We start from the raw sequence: 15,778 nt of genomic DNA on the forward strand, positions 1-15,778 counted from the left end.
TTTTTCTTTTTTTTTTTTTTTTCTTTTTTTTCCTTTTTTCCTTTCTTTTCCTTTCTCTTCTTTGTTGTTCTCTTCAAGAATTCAAGAACTTGTGGCTGGTTTTTTACCTTTCTTTTTTTTGATACTCATAACTTTTTGTCAGTGCATGTAAAATTAATTATGAGAGGTTTTTAATACTGCCAGCTAAAAATAATTAAAAAAAGAAAACTTAAAAATGCATTCTGACTCAAATCCAGGTTTTATGACATGTTTCCATTTACACCAATATTATATAGCACGCTGATGGTCTAGTGAAGAACGAAGATTATAATATGTACTGATTAAATTCCAAGAATTTAAATGGGAATGTTTGCTTTATCAGTCAGAATCACACGTAAGACTTGTGTTTTCCTTGTGATTGCTGACACTGAGACCTATGAAAAATTTCATCCTTTGGAGGACAGGCAGAGGTCGGTTGTCCGAACTGTAGATTTAGGATCTTTTTTCTTATAATTTTCATAGATTGTTTTGCTTCCCTTTTCATTTTCTTTCCCATTTTCTCTCAAGAAGAACAAGGAACTCACAATAGCATTATATGAAGGAGATAAAACAACTGAGATGCTCCAAGTCTGATTTTGCTGAGGCCTTGAGGCTAGGAACAACTGTACTTTCAAACTGGCATTGCCACTGTGTGGCCTTGGGCAAGTCATTAAAGTTCAGTAGGCATCAGTTTCCCTTCTATAAAAAGAGGTGTCAGGAGTGTTTTGAGAGGATGTATGAACGTCTGAGTATCTCAAACTCCTGTGTAGGTATTCCCTTCTGTTGTTGCTTGTGTCTTCTGTGCTTGTGGAAATTACGTTGCAAGAGTCTAGAAATAATTTGAGTTGTCTGTAATGGCAGTAGGTGATTGGAAAAGATAGGAGGCAGGTAGCCAGGAAAAATATATGTGCAGGGGAAATAAAAGGCAGCAGAAAACAACGGCCTAGCAAAGATGTCATCTTTACCTTTTGTGAATTAACAAATAGGAAGTATCACACTTCCAAGAACCATTATAGGTGATATGAAATGGTTTGAACTACTAAAATATACACAGGACACTAAGTGAAGATTTGCACTTAGATGAAATGTATGAGTGTATCCTTCAGTCATGTCTACAGGGATAGTCTAACGTTTATTAGTGGGTCAATAAATAATACTATGTGAAGAGAGAAAATAGTATACTGATTCAAAAAATGTGCTACTAAAACTGCTTATGGAAAGAAAATTTACCACTGAAACCCACAGTCCAGCAAAAAGTCAACTGAAGTGATAAAGAATCCATCCCATCTCAGAATAAACAGTTCAACTCTGACAGAAAACCTTGTATTTTCTTTCTTCATTAGCTTTGTTTCAGTTTTCAGGCACTGGATCTTTTGTTTCTGTCTGATAATCAAAGAGCCCAATATGTTCAGAAATTTTCAGGATGGTAGTGTTAGATCAAGAGCAAGTCACCTTTAGCATCTCTTAAACTTCGCAAGTTGAGCTGCTTTAGTCAGTCTTCATGTAAGTCACACTTTCCAGGCACTGAGTAATTTGTGTTGCTCTTTCTTTGAAATACTGAAAGAGCTTATTGAAGGAAAATGCAATTAGCAGGATTTAGTCTCATGCTTGTTGGTCTAGAAAGAGCCTTTGCCCAATTTATACACTATGTGCCATATAAAGATAGGGATGCATCTGCAAAATTGTCAGCATACAATCAGCCCCTTTTTTTTAAAAAAAAAAAAATATTAGAACAATCCCTGTACCCCTCTTTACACTTTGAACAAGGGTCTGGCATTCATCATGAGCATCATATAGCACAACCTTCTGTGTAGGGCATACAGCAATAGCCAGGTAACCTGTCATCACTCACATTGCTGCCCCAGCCACCCTTTCAAGCATTGTTTGCATTAGGTTAGTTCCCAAACTGTGCACTACATAGCAGTTAGTATTAATGACTGGTGAGCTTATGTCTTTTTTGTTATCGTTGTTTCTGTTTGGGTTTTTTTGTGTGTTAATGGACCTTTATGTCAATAAAAGAAAATCAACAGCCATGAGTCTGTTAGAGCTGCTATTATATAAAAGGATGGGAGAAAGTAGGAGGTGACCCCCAATGATTGTGATCACCAGGAAGATATCACTTGCTAACAGAGAAAGAATCAAAAAGCAGGCTAGCAAGTGCTCAGGGGAAAAAAAACAGCAGGAATGGGGGAACTGGTTGAGGAGGAAGAGAAGGGTAGAGGGGCAAGTGGTAAAGAAACGTGTAATGGAGAAGGAGAGGTAAGAAATAAGAAAGCTACAGCAAAAGGATTAAGCAGGACAGTACGCTGATCGTGCTCTAGATGACGAAAGATATTTAAATGCCTTCCTAATGATGTTTCCCACATAAGCAACTTCTGTAGTTTCCACAGAGGTGTTAGCTTTTGCAAATGGGAAGACTAGTCTGGCATATAAATCGAAGGAGGACTGATTTATGTGGCTGAAAATGAGAAAAGAGATGTGGTCTTTCTGATTAGTCTCATGCTAGAGTTGTTCAGGATATATGTGTGTGAACCTCCTTACTTTTTTGACATTATCAACAAATGCTATAGAGTGCTTGGAAATATGCATGTGCTGTAGCACTCAATAGAAGGTGACAATCTCAGACTGCTCCATAAATTACATATAATGAACTTTCTTATTAAAAAAGACTTAACAAAAGGAGCCAGCTGGCTTAAGGAAAAGGTGGCAGATGAAAAGAACACAATTCAAAGAAGTGTTCACACATTAAGGAAGTATTTTAACAGGCTTTCCCCAGACTGTAAGTGGGCATGGAATTATACATTGCATGTAAATGTCAAGTGACAATAATATCTTCTGAGTTAAATCAACCTTGCAAACTCTTTCCTATTTTTCTTAAGCAGATGAATAAAGTTTAACTTGTGATTTCCTTACTAATCATCTTAGTAAGCAGTGGGTGAGTAGACTTTTTACTGTATGGGTAGATTAATGTGACATTTTCACAAGACTTTTTTTTTAAAGTTTATTACTTGTGGGTGTGGATCTAATTCACAGCTGTTTTTTGAGTGAATTAGGTATGCCATCACTCATTCAAATTCTGTATTTCTTCAGTATTTTTAGATTAATCTTTTATCCGTGCCTTGTTGGAGGTGTGTAGTCTGTCTTGATGTCTCAAGGTAATCAAGACTTCTCCTCCACTGAACATACTTACTTTAGTGCACAGATTTGGCCCAGTCACTTTTATAGAAAATCAGATTTTAAATTGAACAAAATTCAAAAGCATATCAGTATAAAGGGGAGAAAATTCTCTCAACTAGTATGTGTCAGCTACACAAATCTCAAGCATAGTCATATGGTTCTGAATTTAATTTATTTTAATAACACAATGTCTGATAGCTATGTGATAAGTTTACCAGTTCTGTTTAAGTACTGAACAGAGGGAGCCTTCTACTTCTTCCTGTCTATTTACAGAACATTTCCACACTCTGTTTCAATTTATATTCCTGTTTTTTCAAAACTGCCCCTTTAAATGCCATGAGGCCCCCACAGAGCTACTTCTTTCCTACTATGGACAAAGATAACAGCATTATCTAAAAAAACATGCTGAGAGACCATCATCTGTGGTGTACTGTAAGCCTTCAAACAAATTCCTGTTTCCTCTCAAAATCATAAATGTTTGTGCATATGTGAGAGATCCAGGCAATGCAGAATTGCATTGCCCTTTTTTCCATAGAGATGTGCATTTTCCACATGATAACGAAGTAGCAGCTCCTCATAGTAGGAGAAATTTTTTTATGAAGTTTGTGGGAAATGAGATTCCAGCAATGGAAAGACTTAGCTCTGTCACTTACCAGTATGCAAGCAACAGAATGAATGCCACATACCAGCGATTCATGCCAAAAAGGGGAGATCTGCCAATTCACAGAAGAGAGTTTATGCAAAGGAGGCCTGCTAGAGGCAGAATGAATTGCTGGTTTTCATTATACTTGCAGTTTGTGTGCAGTCTTTGCCTTTGCCTTGTCTGTGTAAGAGGATTAGGTTGTGGGTTGGTTTTTTTGTGTTTTTTTTTTTCTTTTTTTGGTCGTATTGAGGAATTACGGGCTCTGAAAGTCCTAGCTTTAGTATTGGTACATGGTTAGCACTTCAAGTACCATATCAATGTGATTCATGCTGAATTGGATGTCACTTGACCTTTGCTTGCATGAGACATTGGTTTTCTAGACTCCTTTAGTTTAACCTTGGTTGTGTTCTGTCTGTTAGCTCTCTTCAACAGAAACTGGAAAATATCCAAAGCATATGGAAGTATCTACATTTTCAACAAACAATTAACTTCAGAGATGATACTCATATCTATTTTTACTAACCTTCCCATTTCTGATAATCTAACAAATCAGTGTTTCTGATTTAAAACCCCCAAACTTTCCATTGTGAGCTGTATATTATTAATCTGATTTATCTTTTGTTTATTCCTTTATGTATGTAGACCAGTGTCAGCTCTGTTGTAAAACACATCACTGCTCTGTCCACAGTGGTGTAGAACGTGGAGTTGCCTGCCAGCCAGATTCGTCTAAAAAGCTGACTGTAAAACTAGGTTGTTTTTCCACCCTGAGCTGCTTGCTGCTGCAGCTGCAGTACAGCTAGTCTCCCAGCTAGTTAGCTGAAGTCTAGCCTTGCTCTGGGGCTACTGATTAACTTTTCTAGATTCTGAAGTCAGTAGCGCCAAGAGTTGTAGAAGCAGAAATATAAAAACTTAGAATGGGAGACTGTGGGTTCAGAGAAAAAAAAAAGTTTCAAAATATCTGACATTTAAAAACCAGACATATTTTAGCATTTTTCTTCCCCCAGCTGTTTCATTTTATGTCAATAATGTTAAAATTTCAGTGCTGGAAGTGCGTTCATTTGTGTCTGCATGAAGCTGTTGCTGTCGGTTATGAAAGCTTAGTTTGGATTCTGTGTTCTTTTTGTGTGGGAATATAACTATGACCACTGAACTGAGACGAAATAGGTTGGTGCTGGATTGTCTTGAAGTGAAGGATAGTCTTGGTCTTACTTTCCTGTTTGACACGTGTTCTACTGCTTTAACCTGTATTAGAGCTCATGCACACTGCAGTCTGGTAATTGGACTTCGCTTGCGTTAGAAAGAACAGCTCTCTCAGTTTTAGTGGGACCAGTTTGTTGAGCAATTCGTGCACAAGCACTAGTACTGACACCTGTGAACTATGAAGGGACTGTGCAATGAAGGACCAAGAGTGAGACTGCCTCTGTACTGAAACTGCACTCTCAGTCTTTTTGCGAGGCGACTCTCCCATGCCTCTGTCCTGTGTCATGGCCCTATTTTCTGGCCAGGCCATTGATGATGCATGATGTGACTCCTGTTTCTTGTGGTGCCATATACAGCATGTCTAGTCTGTGCAATTAGATTTAGAATCTGATACATCTGCACCAGCCTTAAATATTATGGTAGCTTGAGCCCAGAACCAAGATAGTTGCATTTACTGAAACGTTATATCTGATTAAATAAGCTCTGATGAGGGCTTGTTAGCTTGGTCTCTGAGGTAGGCTGCCTCCAATTCTGGACAGAGAAGTAATATTTCTGAGAATTTTGAAGGTCTTGGGTGAAAAGGGTTTATTTTCCTATCTTTACTGATTTTTTTTTTACTGAAATGTTGTTCCAACCCATTTCCTGTTTCCCCCAAATGGTGGAAATTCTAAGTAACTACTGCATTTAGTTTAATGAAGGTGCACTTTGAATGAGCTTCTCTGAGATGAGAAATATAATAGGTTCATTAACACATGCAAAGTTTTTTCATGAAAAACCTAATTGTATTGTTTACTGCTGGATAATAGCAATCATGCCTTTTATTAGAGACAGACTTGCACTTCACACTAAAATACTTATTTTCCACCTGTCAATACAATTTAAAATAAGAGAAGAATTGGTTATTGACAAAAGAAAGCATTAACACTGTTGATTTGTAAACAAAATGGGTAGATTATCTCTGTAGAATTCATAACACGTAAGTAGAGATCCTGTGTGATGCAGAAGAAATTGTACGTCTTAAAAAAAATTGTAACAAGTTGGAAATGAACTTGTTGGAATCATAAAAAAATGATTTTGCTGGTATTCCTTTCCAGTGGAAATCATAGATAAAGCAGCCTGTGAACCTTTTATGGAAATTGTAAATGCCTATTAAAAGTCTTGAAATAAAATACTTCATTTGAAATAGCAGTTTTAGAAAGTGTTCTGAGGGATCAAAGAGTAGCAATTACAACACCTTAACAAATATTTCACTGTTCCTTGTAAGGAAAAATAATTCAAGAAAATTTTTGCCCAAATTCTAATGTTGCCATATCAAGTTCTGAGAGGAGAAAGTGGGCAGAAGGAGGACAGCAGTAGTCCCCTTCTTTTTAAATATTCCCCGCCCTCCCATCTCTCATTCTGAGGAAGGCAAGGTCAGCAGCAGCTCGGGGCTCTGAACCATGCGCTATTGTGTGGTGAAGACATGCCCACGCCTCCACAGGCAAGAAGCTTGTTAGTCATAGGAAAATCCTTTCCCATTAAAATTATTAGTGAATGTTGTTTTCAACCTTAATTTCATCATATGTTGAAATCCACTGAGAAGAGAGGGATATATATATATATAGTTAGGAAAATAGAGAGGGTTTTTTTATTTAATTTGTGAGAGATCGGTCAGATTTCTGTGTGAAGGTAACATATGCCTTGTACTTGCTTAGAAAATACAGGCGTGGTTCCTCTACCTTTTTCTTGGCAAACAAGTTGGCTTAGGAAGTTATTTCCCCCCAACTCCACCCTGCTACTGTTTGCCACCCCCTCAATTGTACTGGTACATCTGTTTGTATATCTGCACTTCAGATTCAATTACTGGAATACCATGGTTTGGGTTTTTTTGGTTTGGTTTGGTTTTGGAGGACGGAATGCTATTTTTAGCTTGGCTTGCTTCATTAATCCAATTTATAGTATAACCCTGTGAAAAGTCCTATTGTCCTGGCAGAGGGGCAGCAGAGGAGGAACATAGAGGAACAGCAAGGATGAGTGCCTGGGGAAATGACCTGTGAAACTCCCTTTGTTGCTGAAGAAAAGGTACATGAACTTCAGCCTTGGTGTTTTCTTGCTGCCTGTCTGTCAATGTAACTTGTGTTTCTGTTCTTCTTGGGCCTGTGGGTGTAAATAGTGTTGAGGAATGCTGATTTACTCATTTGTTGAACAGAGCACAGTAGCTCTGGATGGATGTCACCATAATTCCAGGAAACTGATACAGAATTACGACAGAGGAGAGCTTGAGTTGCTTCTCAAAACTGCTGCACCTTGTAAATGCTGTTATCTTCCCTTCAGTGCTCCTGCTTACTAGTTACACTCTTTGTTAACTATAATTGGTCTTTCTGCAAAATTAAGTAGGTCTTAAATGGTGAAATAGAGATTAACCTCACCGTGACCTTGGAATTTACTAAGGAGAAAAGAGGTGATGGTCAGGTGCTGGTCTCTTTTGTCTGAAGGGAGGGAAGTAGCCTGGGAATTGTATGGGCCTTAATACTTAGTTAAACAAGCATCCATTTTTATTTGGGGAAGTGTGTACATACTACATGATTCATGTCTTGTTGCTGTATGTGTGGCACCAAACATAGAGGTTACAGTAGCAAAAAATATATAGATATGATATGAAGACTTTTTTCTCTTTCTGTTCCGTAGCAAACTCTGTTTACTTGTATGAGAGATTAGTTGATGTCGTCTTATTATTTGTGTGCCTCAGCCTAAATTAAACCATCTCTATTTGTGTTGAATAATATTTTACTTTGGATTTTGTACAGCAGAGCATGTCAGCACATGTTGGAGTGTTTTGCTAAATCAAACTCTCTGTGAGAATCCTGTTTATTTCATTAGGTATTACCACAGTGTCAACAGGTGTTGGGAGATATTGCCCTTCTTTACCTTGCAGTCTGTTTGGATACTGTGACAGAAATACCTGGTAAGACAGATCTTTGTTACTGCTCTCAAGTGTAAACTGGGATCGTTATGACTTTTTAGCCTTCCCCTGGTAGTCTTGAAGAAAAAAAAGTACTGTAAGGAAGTTGCTTTCAAAAGCACTGTTGGCCTAGTTCTGCTGGCAATGGAGTTGAAGGGAGTTTCATGTTGAGCAAAAGTTTCATGATTACTTTATTATAGAATAATATGGTTAAGTTATTTTCAAAAGTGGTTAGTAATACTGGGTGCCTCAGCTTCTCTGTGCCCATTCTGAGATGACTCTGTTTTCAGAATGTGTGCAACACCCACTCACTGGAAATGCTGGCCCCTTGAGGTGTTTCAAACTGGGCATTCAGCAATTGAGATGTTTCAAAGTGGGCACTCACTGTTGAAATTCTGACTCTCTCTACATATAATGTACTTGGGTTTCATTTCCATGGGATTGGCAGGAGCCTCCTGGGTCACTGAATCTTGTCTCTTCCCATTTCAGACTGTCATAGCCTACAGGGAAATGGCTTGTAACACAAGATGAGTTTTTTTTTGTCAGGAGTAGTCTGTAATCTAACAGACACTCTTGGCTTATCTTACTTTAAAAAAAAATTAAGCAGGGAGAAATGAATAATTGAAGATTTTTTTCAGTTACTTGCTGAATAAAACAAATGTTTAAATCCAGACTGAAAAGCACCACCCTTTCGTTTCCAAAATAAAACATCAGAAGACTTAAGTACAGCAAAATGCTTGACCTGAATGCAAGTATTGTAGTTTGATTTGCAATTTCTTAACAGAAGCCAAATAGAAAATAAGATGAAACTTTAGAAATCATTCACAAGTGATAGTTCTGGTACAACTGCAGGCACAGTCAGCTAACGGTGGTGTTCTGTGCTGGTCTTTCCTTTACAAGTTCTAGTAGTCCTGTCTCCCACACTCCTCTCGCTTTTATTCCTTCTACTCAGATTTTTTTCTTTGATAGAATATAGGAAACTCAGATTCAAGTTCCTTCTTTGCTTGAGAGAGCTTGAACTTGAATTAACTTTCAACCATCTTCTAGAAGAATGGTTTAGAGATGAGGTTGTTGAATATTGAGGAATGTCATAGAATCACAGAATGGTTGAGGTTGGAAGGGACCTCTGGAGGTCATCTTGTCCAACGCCCCTGCCCAAGCAGGGCCACCTAGAGTAGCTTTCTCTTTCTCTCATTGATGTCATTTCATTTTGTGAGACATACCTACTTTTCACTGTAGTGCTGGTATCTAGGCGAAGGTATTGAAATCACTCATGCACACTCAGTCTCTAACTCTGTGTATATGAAAGTTTTCAGTTTTCGCAGAATGGCTTCATTAGGGAACGGTGAGGGAAATCCAGCTCAAAATACTCTACAGCCTAGCTTTCTCTTTCTCTCATTGATGTCATTTCATTTTGTGAGACATACCTACTTTTCACTGTAGTGCTGGTATCTAGGCGAAGGTATTGGTCTGTAAAATCACTCATGCACACTCAGTCTCTAACTCTGTGTATATGAAAGTTTTCTATGCAGGCAGAATGGCTTCATTAGGGAACGGTGAGGGAAATCCAGCTCAAAATACTCTACAGCCCAGTTAAGGCATTTCCTGAGAAGTTGGAGGTTTCTTTAGGACCAGCTTCAGCAGTAAGTAGCTTCTGACTGTTACATGGAGGGAAATTTTGCAATTACTGCCCTGAGTTCCCCTTTACTCCACCAATTGCCATTCCCTGTATGGTTCTTGGCCTTCTAATCAGCAATAATTTTTCTTCTCTTATGAATTTCAGTGGTTAGTTCCCTTTCCAAAGGGCTCCATGGAGATTTTTGGGCATTCCACTTTCAACCATTTCTCTGGTTTTGATGTGAGGACACCTGTATTCAGGAGATCAAATTGGTTTTCTTCTGTCTTTTGCTGTTCCTTTGTATTACTTCTCATTTATTTTAGTTTAGAAGTTTCTGTATTAGCATTCTGCTCTTTTTGCAGCCTAATAGATAAAATATGTTACAGGTCAGGGAGATGAGATTTGGAAAGAAATATCCTTCGGTGAAAGTTTTCTGAGGAGCTGTCCATGTATCTGCAGGAGAAAAAGTGAAGACGCACCCTCAGTGCTACAGAACCAATCAATCTCCTGTTTAAGTTCCTGTTGATCTGTACAGTCTGGAGGACCATGGCAGGGTTCAAGTATATGTAGACAGAGGAGGGAAATAAGACAGTGGTCTTCTACATAGGTCTGTATCCTCTCACTACCAAGCATCTAGACAGTAGAGGGACATCTTGCTACTGTCTTCTCCAAGTGTTTTGTGAATCTATTTTTAAAGAGTGTGGATTGGTTCATAGTTTTTTTCAAGATGTATTGTCCAACTTGAATTACCAACACTTTTTGAGTAGACCAAAATTGGGGGCACAGGTGGGTGTCTTAGCACTTTTGGTTTTGAAGATGAAGTATTTGCTAAAAACAACAAAATGCTTTGCTGTATCCTGAATTGAGAACATACATTCTCTTCCAGAAGATGGAACTAAATTAAGGAGTCGAGGAGCTTGTGTTCCTCTGCTGTCAGCCGTAACTTGAACCTGCTGGCAAAGTTTGTATTTTATCTGTTGCTGGTGTATATGAAGACAACTGCCTACTACTGCTGTTGCTGTTGGCTCAAGTGACAGATGTTTGTGCTACGTGTGTTTTAACAGTCTGAAATCTACTGTCAAAATTTGTGGGCAATGGTATACCATTCTTCTTCTGCCTTGAATGATGGGAGAGCTTTACAGATAAAACAGCGTGTAGCCTTGAAATTCAAAGCAACCTAATTTGTAGTGCAAGAGGTAGAACTGATAATGTCCTGTTTTCTTTAAATTGAAAGTTTGACTTTTGTTAGCCAATACTATAACGATATGAGAGTATATATATATTTATGTTAATCAATGTTGTCTGTGCTTAAGCATTCATTTTAAGTACTGTTATATTTGTAGGCTAAGAGCCTTCCTGTAATTTCATGGTATTCCAGACTATTTTGTGTTTGAGATAGTCTGCGGTGGAAGTGAATGCTTACTTGAATTGCTGTGTATCGGCTGCAGGACAGCTGTAATACCCTAAATAAGCAAATACTGATGTTGTAACTTTTGCACAGAAAAAGAGGTAGTTGTGAAAAATCTTTAGAAATTTTGCTAACTTGTGGATGTATACAGGGAACTAAAGTAAATATGAACTCAGATGTTAGAAGGAAATGCAAGTTTTGGATAAATGGGTGGCATTTTAGATGAGTGTTAATATAGGAAGTATTAAACCAGTGCTGACTTGACTCTATCCTGTTATTGCAACTTCTGTTTTAACACTGTGGGGTTCATGATATGTAACCCAGCCCTGAGTGATTACAGTTTGAATCAGCAGTAAGGCACCTGAGCATGATCAGTTTGGTCTCTTATTAGAAATGAGAAATTGAACTCTTGCCAGTCTCTTTATGTAATTTTGTTCTTTAATATTTAGCGAGACTTTTCAGAATAATATCCGTTTCCATTATAAAAAGAGTTCATAAAGTCACGCGAGCTGGAATTCATAATCATGAAGTGTGCATATTCAGCCAGCTAATTTTAACATGATGCACATGAGCCTTTGAAAATGAAAATTATGGCCTTGAACTGGGCTTTCTCTGAGTAAAAGATGTAATATTGCAAAATGTATAATCTCTGGGTGGTGAGGGTAAGGACTTGTGGAGAGATGCTTACTAAACTCAACATATTTAGCCTAGATAACAAGGAGACTTAACTACAGTATGCAACTTCGATGGTATTTTGTGGCAGTAGCTAAAAGCATATGCAGAGAGTTTGGAATGCATTCCTTAGATATGAATTAGAACAAGATTAGGATAAATTTTGATTAGATAACAGAAAGGCACTGATCCAGCACTTGCAAAGCATTTGATTTTGGTGTTGAGCTAGGTCGTTGGCCTGCAGAGTGAAAGGTTTGATTACTTTGGGGAGTTAGCTGGCTTTGTAGCAGAAGCCTGGCTGGAGGGTATTCAGCAGATAAAGTGGTCACAGTCTGCTGGAAGAGAGACAGTGCCTTGAATCCCTTTACCATGAATCTCTACTGCCTTCCTCACAACTGAAATAAAAGTAGCAGCGAGTAACGGACAATGCCTTTTGAATCTTTTAAAAGCCTGATATAATTATTAAATTTTGATTCTTCTTCATATTGTAGGGCTGTTAAACTAATGGGTTGGTGGGATTTGGGAGAGTGAATTGTGGGATGGTGGTGAGGAGAGGGAAGTCTTTTTTTTTCTAATTTCTTGTTCCCTAGTAAGATCAGGTCAACTGGTGTGTTCTAGTTAGTCTATGGTGGAGTCTGTTGCAAGGAAACATTGAAGGTGCTGGGATCCCTGCCTTGGTGAGCTATAAAACTTTACATCCCCATACAGTCACCCACAGCTTCTCATCATGTGTACCCAAGCTCTGCTCTGCATCTGCTCCTTACCAGGGAGGGGCAGAAGTGCTCTTAGCTCATCAGGGGAAGGGAGACTGTGGTGGGAGCAGAGGAGCCATGTACAGCGGGTTATTGCAGTGTGTAATGTGGGACGACAAGAGTTTTTTAAAGGCAAATAGGATAGCCTGTAATGTAAATTTTCCTTTAAATCTTGTTTAGAACATGGGGAGATGAGTGGCTGGGAACAACATGGGAGATTTCCTCTTAGCTCTTAGCACCTTCGACTATGGATTGAACTGCAGATAGAAAATGGACTCTAGTATCTGTCAAAGGGCAGAAATAGGGGATGGACAACAACTGACCTGTATACAGTCCTTCAGATCTATCTTTATGTCCATAATGCCTTCAAGGGCAGGCTATAATCATGCGTTAGTGATGCATTCAGCAATTTCCCAGTATAACATACTTCATGTGCATGAAAGAACAGCAACAGGGAAACAGCAGTGAACATCACTGAGACTTAAAACAGGCCAGTGAATGGATGGAACGGTCAGTACCTGAAGCATGTAGGGCAGGATGTACAGATAATGTCCCTCTTGCCTGAGCTGTGTTCTACCTCTTGGTTTGAACTTTATTTCAATGCGTCTCTCAAGTTGCAACATTATTAGTCTTTATCTAAAGCTTTTTTTTAACTTTTAGGAAAGACGATGTTAATACAGCTCTCTTGGTGTTTTAACAATGCACTTGTCTTCCCCTAAAAAAAAAGATTTAGGCCACTGTAGTCTCTTTATGTCGTGGATATGATTCATTTTGGCCATGGGAGGAGAATGACAGTTACTTGCTACACAAACCTTTCCTGTGATTCATGGAGTGCCATTTGTGTCAGCCTTGAAGGAGGCACTTCATATGCTTCCTAGCAGGAAGGAAAAAGAGGATGATCGTAGTTACCAGATAGGATATGGAAATTGGGTGGGAGGGAAGGGAAAGGGGAGACGGAAATGCTGATTATTCAGAAGAAAGTTGCAGGAATGCCAAGATTCTGTCTGCAATATCCATTCATCTACTTAATGAAAAGTGGATACATACCAAGCCTATATATAATTAAGGGAAACATCATGACTGTAATTGCCATGTTCACAAAATAGTATGGCTTATTATGTAACTTTTTTGTGTAAATATATCTTAGCACTTTTCCTTCTGTCTCCTGGATCCATCACTGTTTCATATGGTATGAAGCTTCTATCCCTGAGTGATGTGTTTCAGCAACGGTTTCAGGTTTTGCTCTCAAGCTAAGACGGCCGTATACAATGCTTTATGTTAGCTTTCTCCAGAGACAGATTTTTGTGCTCTAAGATACTAATATAGTTAGCAACTTAGGAAGTGCACTAGCTTGCCAGATCAGAAGACATTTTCCTTTCTTCACAAAAAAAGTAATTTAAAAAGCTATACCATGATTTTCTTCCTAAAAATAACAGCACAGATTGGCTACTTAAACCGCTTGTTAAGAAGAATACTGCATTAAATGACAACCCCTAATGCTGCACGGCAGACTTTGGGGCTCTTTTACAGCTTCCAGCTGCTTCCAGCTCTTTTCTCTATACCTGGAAACTGCAGGGCAGGAATGAATGGGAGTAGGACAAGTGGAAACCTATGTTTCCTAATTTCTTAATTTCCTAAATGGGTTAGGGACTCGTGGCTGGCTGTCCTCTCGCAGTTGGCAGTATTTGGTGTGGTACGTGCCCCTGTGTCAGGAGATACAGCTGTGGCTGTTCAGCCCTGTAGCATGTGTGAAGAGTCCTTATCCAGCTAAGCAGATGCACAGCAATGTTAGAATGGGAAAGCAGAGGTGTAGTTAGAGATGAAAGGAGTGAAATTAGGAGGAATGCAGAAGAGGATAAAAGTGGATGTGAATTACTAAGCACATGTCCTGTATTCATTGGTTTTCACCGGCAATTAAAATTTTACTGCTTGATTCACTAATGCTATTCAATCTTCCATTATTTCCTGTGTATAAAATGCTGGCTCTGTTTTGATTTTGCAGTAGCTATGTTTATTGGGGATAAGGGGTCTAATTATAGCTGCGAACTATACTGTACTGAGAGGGCATTTAAGTTTCTTCTGACTATTTCTGAGGCAATGTGATGAGTCATGAAATATAACTTTTGCAGAAAATATCCTGATTGCCTAATGACTAGGTGTTGGTAGATGAAATTACACACACTCTCTCTTGTTCACATGAAACCAGGGAAGTGTCTTTCTGAGTAAGCTTGTTCAAGTTACCCAAGAAATGTCAAGGTTTACAGTTGCAAAATAGGAAAAAAGTATATGTTTGAGGAGCTTGAAAACACCTGCTGTGCCTTACAGATGCTTTAGAAATTCACAGCATTAATACTTGTCTTCATATCTGTAAAGAAAAAATGCTGCCTGAAAATAATACAACTGATCATCCATGTACAAAATATTTTGTTTTGCAGATGATGTAGAGGATGTTAACAGTATGGAAAATGTTATGTTAGAATATGCTGCAATGGACAGAGAACTTAATCATTATATGAGAGCAATTGAAGAAACGGTGAATCAGGTAAACTGTCACTTCTATTAAAGTTATGAAAATACATCCTTATTTAAATATTATCTTTTAATAGATACAAATGTTACATTAAAACAATACATAGTTGGAAAGATAGATCTTTGACAGGTATAAAATACTAAAGTTGCCAGTACAACTACTAATTTTTCTTCCTAGCTTGCATGCAGTGTGATACAGTTTCTAATTCCTCCCCACCAAATGCGTGCACCAGTTGGAATATGGGATGAATAGTGCTTTGGGAATGACTGGGGACTGTGTAGTTTAGACACCGTAGTCTCAGATGATACCTGCTTCTCGTATTGCGGAAGATGGAAGCTGCGTAATGAATGAGGCAGCTGATTTCAGGAATAAACAAGTGGTTGTGGCAGCGGGGAAATAATGAAGCCTGGTTTCCAGTGTCTTCCTGCCACATGAATTTGCTGGTGCTTAATAAAGGGTGAGCTTGTTAATTGTTCACTCAATTAACTAAGGCCTCGTTTGCTACCTGACTGCTCATTTTTGCAAGAGCTGTCGCATTTCAGCATGTTCAGGGGGTTTCTGGCTCGGCGTTGGGTGCGACTGCAGTTGCACAACAGGTGCCGGGGCTATTCGCATGAAACACACGCAGCACGGGTTGCGTAAGCTCCTTTTCATTAGCAGACCGGGCTCGACGGAGGGCGCCGTGGGTTAGGCAGCCGAACACCAGCTTTCGGAGGACTTCTCCCTCCCTGCCTTTCGCGGACAGAAGGCGACGTCGAACAAAATCCCTTAATACGTTCCCGCTGCGCCCCGAGGGCCGGAGCGCGGCGCTGGGGGGCC

At 38.9% G+C, this 15,778-nt stretch overlaps 1 protein-coding gene across 1 annotated transcript in view; it reads left to right on the forward strand.

Moving 5' to 3' along the window:
- Positions 1–15,778, forward strand: part of NSMCE2 (NSE2/MMS21 homolog, SMC5-SMC6 complex SUMO ligase) — a 137,353-nt gene that overhangs the window by 16,055 nt on the left and 105,520 nt on the right. The window contains exon 3 of the mRNA XM_009277241.1: positions 14,865–14,971. Within this exon, the coding sequence (XP_009275516.1) occupies positions 14,865–14,971 (107 nt within the window). The remainder of the gene's footprint in view (positions 1–14,864; positions 14,972–15,778) is intronic.

This window comes from Aptenodytes forsteri, unplaced genomic scaffold (genome assembly GCF_000699145.1).
Source record: "Aptenodytes forsteri isolate BGI_AS27 unplaced genomic scaffold, ASM69914v1 Scaffold49, whole genome shotgun sequence".
NCBI classification, from domain to species: Eukaryota; Metazoa; Chordata; class Aves; order Sphenisciformes; family Spheniscidae; genus Aptenodytes; species Aptenodytes forsteri.